Raw genomic sequence first — 7,393 nt, forward strand, 5'->3', positions numbered from 1 at the left:
GTTCATGTGTGTTTACGTGTGTTCATGTGTGTTCATGTGTGGTCTGTGTGTTCATGTGTGTCTGTGTTTTATGTGTGTTTCATGTGTGGTCTATGTGTTCATGTGTTTTCATGTGTGTTCATGTGTGGTCTGTGTGTTTATGTGTGGTCTGTGTGGTCTGTGTGTTTATGTGTGTTCATGTGTGGTCTATGTGTTCATGTGTTTTCATGTGTGGTCTGTGTGTATATGTGTTCATGTGTGTTCATGTGTGTTCATGTGTGGTCTGTGTGTTTATGTGTGTTCATGTGTGGTCTTTGTGTTTATGTGTGTTCATGTGTGGTCTATGTGTTCATGTGTTTTCATGTGTGTTCATGTGTGTTCATGTGTGGTCTGTGTGTTTATGTGTGTTCATGTGTGGTCTGTGTGTTCATGTGTGGTCTGTGTGGTCTTGACGAAGGATGAGTCCTCGCTGTTTTGGGGTGCTCATGAAGTTGATCAATTCATGATCAGCTCGAGTCAATAACCATGCCCACCTTGGATGCTGTAGCTAGGTGACTCTAGCTTGCCTAACGTGTACGCGGTTTTGGATGTATGCATGCCAAAATGTGTGCAACTTTGGCAAGAAGCATTGTTTTTAGCACGTTCTATCGCAATGCAGATTGGCTAGTGCTGCTCATCAGTCACACCAGGCGGAGGATAGGTCAGTTGTCCTTCCTGAACGTACAGTGTGTCTGTTCTTGAGAAATTAAATACTCTGATAACTGTCAAGTTACTTGTCAACGCTGTATATTTTCACGGTCGTTTAATTTCTCTCAAATTTCGGCAAATGCGTTCCGACGCGAATAACCACTCGCGAAATTGCCCGTCGTTCTGAATTCGCCGAAAATATCTGTACACGAAATTATGGCGTATACAGACTTACTTGATGAATCATGGATTGTGGATGATGAGAACTCATGTCGACGGTTTCGTGTGTGTTCGTGGTGGTTGTTGATGACATCGTATTGTTTGACTGCACGCAGGTGAAACACCAGGTGGAGTACCTCGGACTTGAAGGAGAACCTTCTTGTATGTGAGCGCGAGCTGGATTCGCGCTAACGCGCGTCCGTTCATCAAGTTCTTGCAAGAGGTCTGTCGTTGTTGATCTGTTCATTTGGCATGTGCGTGAGGAAGGAGACGTTGGACGCTCACGGTCGCAGAATACCGTGAATCGTGGCGTGCACTGTGTGAGAGTGACCGAGGATGATGTGAGAGATGGTGAGAGATGACGTGAGACGATGAAGAGATTGTGCGCTGAGTCGCGTGCTGTGCTCTGCGTTCTGTGTCGCTTCGGTGCGAGTGTACCTCGTCCGAGAGAGAGGAGAGAGAGAGAGAGAATAGGAGAGAAGTAGACTAGAATGTGGCAGCCTGCGGGCGGGTTACTCGTCCTTATTATGGATGCCCGATCTGCCATAACCTTTCAGTATTACATTATGAAATTTATTAGTTTTATTTGTTGGCTGTACGTGCCATCGTGAGGCGTGCCGTGCTATCCTGTCAGCCTATCTTGTTGTTTTTGGGCCTTAGTCCATTTTTCTGCTGTAATACAGTAGATTTCATTATACTCAGTCAGTGTGTGTCAATATACCATGACTAAGTATTTAACTGCATAGGAAGTCACTGCAGCGTTAGGAAAGTATTATTAGTGTGTTCAAAAAAAAGTCGTTGCAGAGTGCGGTCGTGTCGTTCGCGTTGCGTGTAGAGTGGTAAAAATTTTACATTTTCCTTTACTGTGCGCTCGCTATCTGATGGTTTGATTGTTCTCATTTAACAACAAGGGCATGCATCTTTACATGTCGTTCGTGCCGTGTAAATCTCTGTGCTGTGTGGAGGTATGAGATTGCTCCGTCTGTTAACAAGCTCGCTGTTGCGTGATTCTTCCAAGGTAACGGTCCTTTTTACTTCCGCTGAACCTATGAATTAAGCGTTATAGTCACTATAATGAGGAGCACTCTATTATCTTATAACGATCCAGAGCAATAGCGGGACCTCAAAATAAGCTTTTACGCGTTGTAATTAGTTGCCCTTTGAAGTCTCGTATTGACATAATTTTGCATCTCACGAGCAGTCTAACGAGTATCTCTGCTGCGGGTTCGTGGGGCCACACCTTTGCCGTAAGTTGCTCACAACATGCAAACACGTAGCCGTGTACTTACTACAACGCTGCGTGCACGAATTTGAACTCGGCGTCAGAGTGTGTAGCTGTTCAAATAAAACAAAGAGTGTTGGCATTAACATATCTTTAATAATATCCTTAACTAATCTAATTATTGCAATCAAATGTGTTAATTCACTGCAGCCCGCAAAACGTGATCTGCTGCTGTCTCCCAAGTGCATCTACCTGATTGGCCGCATCATGGTGAAGAAGGGCAAGGAGAAAGGACAGGTTAAGGAGGTCATAAAGCGACAGATAGCTCTCCCCAGTATTCGACAAATATCACTCAGGTAGGTTTGACCAGGTGGATGCGAGTGCAGGATAAAAAAGCTGTTATGTTGTGTACCGACAAGTTGGACAAACGCCAGTTTATCTTGTGAGTAATTTTTCGATGAGAGGTTTTTGCGATGCCTAAATTAAAGATGTATCTCCAAGCTTACATAGAGAGTTAATGTGAGGTATCAGAGTGGAAATCTGATATGAGGTCTTTTTGGTAAAAACATGTAAAGGTCTCACTGGCAAGGATTAAACGTAACACTATACATATTATTGGTAGATAGATATTGGTTCAAAGAAGGGGCGATTTTTATCGATTATGATGCAACATCTGTGTACTAAAACATGAATATCATAATAACAAATTAATATATTATAATAATAATAATAATGATCTATTGATTTTGATCGATTATGATGCAACATCTGTATACTAAAACGTGAATATCACAATAAAATATAAATATTATAGTAATAATGATAATAATAATGATAATCTCTGTCATGCAGCACACAGCAGGACGATTTCTTTGTGATACACGTCAAGGATGAATACGATAGTGTTCTGCAGTCCGTGTTCAAGACGGAATTTCTGACGGTGCTCTCTAAGCGATACCAGGAGAGCACCAGTGGTCCACTCCCACTGCATTTCTCTGACAAGTCAGTATATTTCCGCTGTTGTTTACCGATGCTTTTCATATTGCTCGCTGATGGCTTGAATAGTCATAACTATATATAATGGCCACAAGTGCTGGAAGTGTCCTTTATAGAGAGGTGTCTGTGTGAATGGTTGGATGGTGATGGGTGGTGTATAGGGTGGGTGGTGAAGTGGGTGTTGGATGGCGAGGGTGGGTGGGTGGAATGGGTGGTGCGTTTGGATTGGTGGGTGGTATGATTTGGGGTGGTTGGATGGGGTGGTGTGGTTGGGAGTGGATTGTGGTGTTGGATGAGTGAGATGGGCTGGTTGGACATGAGTAGATGGTTGGAAGTGGGTGGGTGGTTGGATTGTGTGGATGTGTGGAGTGGTGGGTGGTTGGATGAGTAGATGGTCTGGATGAGTGGTTGGGTGGTTGGATGAAGTGGATGGTTGGACGAGTTGGGTGGGTGGGTGGGTGGTTGGTTGGATGAGTGGATGGGCTGGTGGTTGGATGGGTGGGTGTGTCCGCACATGCTATATTATATTATATCAGACAGGAGTCTCCTCTCACAGTCGGACTGGATGTCTCGTGGCCACCTGTACTGAAATTTATGTTGAGACCATTACTCGACTTGACTGTTTACTTGACTATTACTTGATTATTACTTACTTGACTGTTACTGTTGACTTGACCTGGTCTCAACCACATATCGAGACATGAATCAAATGTCTCAGTTTACTTCGTTTAGACTTGTACTCGACTTTATATAGAGACCATAATCAAGTGTCAGTGGGACCACTAATATAACCAGCACCCAAGTATTAGGCCGAGACTAACATATTGTGTCTCATGAAGACCTATCTATAATACCATAGACTTCGCTTAAATTTCGTAAGTGAGACCTCTCATGTGCTCACTGTGCCCTGAGTGCGTGGCCCGCCGCTGAATTCTTCGCATCACAGTGAAATCACGGATACCGCTACAGTACCAATGTTATTCAGTACCTCATTCATGTTCATACGTCATGACCAAGCCTGGTTCGCCAGCCTGGGTCCACCTCCACATCCAATCAAGAGCTAATAATACCTTATGGTATTATTAGCTCTTGATCCAATGTTACTTAATGCCTTGTTGTCTTGTGTTGTAGCTGTTCTTGTTAGAGGAGACGCGAGATCGAAAATACGATGGGTACGCTCGCGCTATTCAGAAAGCTTTCCGGCAGTACATAGGAAGGAAACACATGTTCAAGCTCAAGGAGCAAGGTAGGTGATCGTTTACAGGTGTTTTACAGGTCTTGGAAACCCAGTGCTAACAACTGTCCTGGAAAGTCCTTGAAATTGGATGCATGTCTAGTTTGTCCACATTCTATCTATGATGATAACAAGTGTATTACAAGGTTTGTACAGGTCCTGGAAACCCTGTGTTACTCCGAGAACTTTAAGACGACATTTTCCAGGCCTGGAGAGTCTTGAATAATAGGCTCTAGTTATGTTTGGTCACGGAAAGTCCTTGAAATTGAGCGCATGTCTGTTTTGTCTACATTTGATCTATGATGATAACAAGTTTATTATGCTAAAGAATAATTGATTACACTCAAGTTATAGCCCTGTCTACTGTCTGAGATTGCTTGAGTCAAGAGTTTGTTCACTAACTGATTGAAAGATGCGAGGTACAAAGGTTGTATTCAGCTTAAATCTTAGGGTCCTGGAAATTGGACCTACAAACTCCTGTAAAAGGCCAAGGAAAATGTTTTGCATGTGTGAACCCTGATGTGTTTGTGAGTTTCAGCAGCATCATGAGACGACAGATAAAGTACTGAAGGATCGTCATTACTTCTGCATACCAATACTTCATGCTTTTTTCCTTTTTACACTCATGGCTCTACTCTTGTTACATAGCTATTCGCAAAACTTGCAGTTCCTATATACAAATTGTGGCTTACTTTTGAGCCAAATGCTACTACATCTTAGAATCTTAGAATCTTAGAATTTTGTGGCAGTTGTCTCTTGAGGGATTCGAATTCAAACGATATGTTCTTGGTATTATTCTCTTGTAATATTTTTCAGCTGCTGATTTGATGACGAACAAAAAACATAGGCGGCACCACAGTCTCAATCGCAATTTCGTCGGCGACTACATCGGACTGGAGGACAAGCCTGAACTGCGTGCACTGGTGGGCAAGCGAGAACGCATCGAGTTTTCCGACACGGTCATAAAGTACGACAGAAGGTTCAAGGTGGGTCAAGGTCAAAGGTTTAAGGTGGATGGGTGGTTGGCTTGGATGGCTGAGTAAGTGGATGGGTGGATGGCTGGGTGAGTGGATGGGTGGGTGGGTGAGTGGGTGGATGGGTGGATGGTGATGGGTGGTGTATAGGGTGGGTGGTGAAGTGGGTGTTGGATGGCGAGGGTGGGTGGGTGGAATGGGTGGTGCGTTTGGATTGGTGGGTGGTATGATTTGGGGTGGTTGGATGGGGTGGTGTGGTTGGGAGTGGATTGTGGTGTTGGATGAGTGAGATGGGCTGGTTGGACATGAGTAGATGGTTGGAAGTGGGTGGGTGGTTGGATTGTGTGGATGTGTGGAGTGGTGGGTGGTTGGATGAGTAGATGGTCTGGATGAGTGGTTGGGTGGTTGGATGAAGTGGATGGTTGGACGAGTTGGGTGGGTGGGTGGGTGGTTGGTTGGATGAGTGGATGGGCTGGTGGTTGGATGGGTGGGTGGGTCCGCACATGCTCATCTCACAGCAGTCTAACGAGTATCCTCGCTGCTGTTGGTTCGTGGGACCCACCAAAACTTATGCGCGAAGTTGCTCACGAACATGCAAGACACCACGGTGAGGCCGTCGACATGACCTGTCGCCGCTACATCGGTTACTACAACGCGCGTGCACGAATTTGAACTCGGCCGTCACGAAGTGTGTAGCTGTTCAAATAAAAGCAAAGAAGTGTTGGCCATTAGCAATATCTTTAATATTATCCTACTAATCAATTATTGCGATCAAATGTGTTATTCAACTGCAGCCCGCAAAAGCGGATCTGCTGGCTGTCGTCCCGAGTGCATCTACCTGATTCGCCTGGCGGGGCCGGCAGTCATGGTCGAAGAAGGCAAGGAGAAAGGACAGCCAGTTAAGGAGTATAAAGGGACAGATAGCTCTCCCCCAGTTATTCCGAACACAAATATCACTCAGGGTAGGCTTTGACCAGGTGGAGTGCGAGTGCCAGGATAAAAAAAGCCTGTTATGGTTTGTGTACCGCACAAAGTTGGACAAACGCCAGTTTATCTTGTGACTAATTTTTCGATGAGAGGTTTTTTGCGATGCCTAAATTAAAGAGATGATATCTCGCAAGCTTACATAGAGAGTTAATAGTGAGGATCAGAGTGGAAATCTGAATAATGAGGTCTTTTTGGTAAAACATATAAATTTTCACTGGCAATGATTAAACGTAACACTATACATATTAATTCGGTAGATAGATATTGGTTCAAAGAAAGGGGCGATTTTTATCGATTATGATGCAGACAGTCTGTGTAGCTGAAAACATGAATATCATAATAACAAATTAATATATTATAATAATAATAATAATGATTCATTTGATTTTGATCGATTATGATGGCAACATCTGTATACTAAACGTGAATATCACACAATAAAATATAAATATTACTAGGTAATTAATTATATAATAATGAATAATCTCCTGCTCATGCATGCAGGCACAAGCAGCAGGACGATTTCTTGTGATACACGTCAGGATGAAATACGATAGTGTTCTGGCAGATTCGCGCCTGTTCAAGACGGAATTGTTCTGAACCGTGCTCTCTCAAAGCGATACCAGGAGAGCACCATGGTCCAACTCCCCACTGCATTTCTCTGAACAAGTCAGTAAATATTTCCACGCTGTCGTTTACCGATGCTTTTCATATTGCTCGCGTGATGGCTTGAATAGTCCATAACTGTATATAATGGCCCCCAACAAGTGTTGAAAATGTCCTTTGTAGAGAGGTGTCTGTGTTAAGATAAGGTGGTTTCAACTGTGGTTGAGCGGTCACCAGAGGGAAAGTTCCCAAGCGTGTCTTTATTGACTGGTGTCTCGTTTTGTAAAGGTGACTACTAATGCAGCTTGACATTTTTTGGCTCTGTGCTCCTTAGTATTGTAGGTTGTGTGTAAAGATGAGGATGTAGTGACAAGGGGTGCAATCCTTAAGCGACGGCGCCTCTGAGACGGACCAGCTTAGGTTATACGGAAGTGATGCACAGATTCTTGATACCTGCGCCTCAAACAATTGATCTACAGCAGACTTTCT

The 7,393-nt window shown here is 43.8% G+C and overlaps 1 protein-coding gene across 1 annotated transcript in view; it reads left to right on the plus strand.

Annotated features, from left to right (window-relative positions):
• Positions 1 to 7,393, plus strand: part of LOC106817598 (unconventional myosin-Ie-like) — a gene marked incomplete at its 5' end in the record, with an annotated part of 36,787 nt that overhangs the window by 19,067 nt on the left and 10,327 nt on the right. The window contains 4 exon segments of the mRNA XM_014822278.1: positions 4,235 to 4,349; positions 5,154 to 5,323; positions 6,106 to 6,132; positions 6,135 to 6,217. Of these exon segments, the coding sequence (XP_014677764.1) occupies positions 4,235 to 4,349; positions 5,154 to 5,323; positions 6,106 to 6,132; positions 6,135 to 6,217 (395 nt within the window).

The sequence above is a fragment of the Priapulus caudatus genome, unplaced genomic scaffold, assembly GCF_000485595.1.
Source record: "Priapulus caudatus unplaced genomic scaffold, Priapulus_caudatus-5.0.1 Scaffold1787, whole genome shotgun sequence".
Taxonomy (NCBI): Eukaryota; Metazoa; Priapulida; class Priapulimorpha; order Priapulimorphida; family Priapulidae; genus Priapulus; species Priapulus caudatus.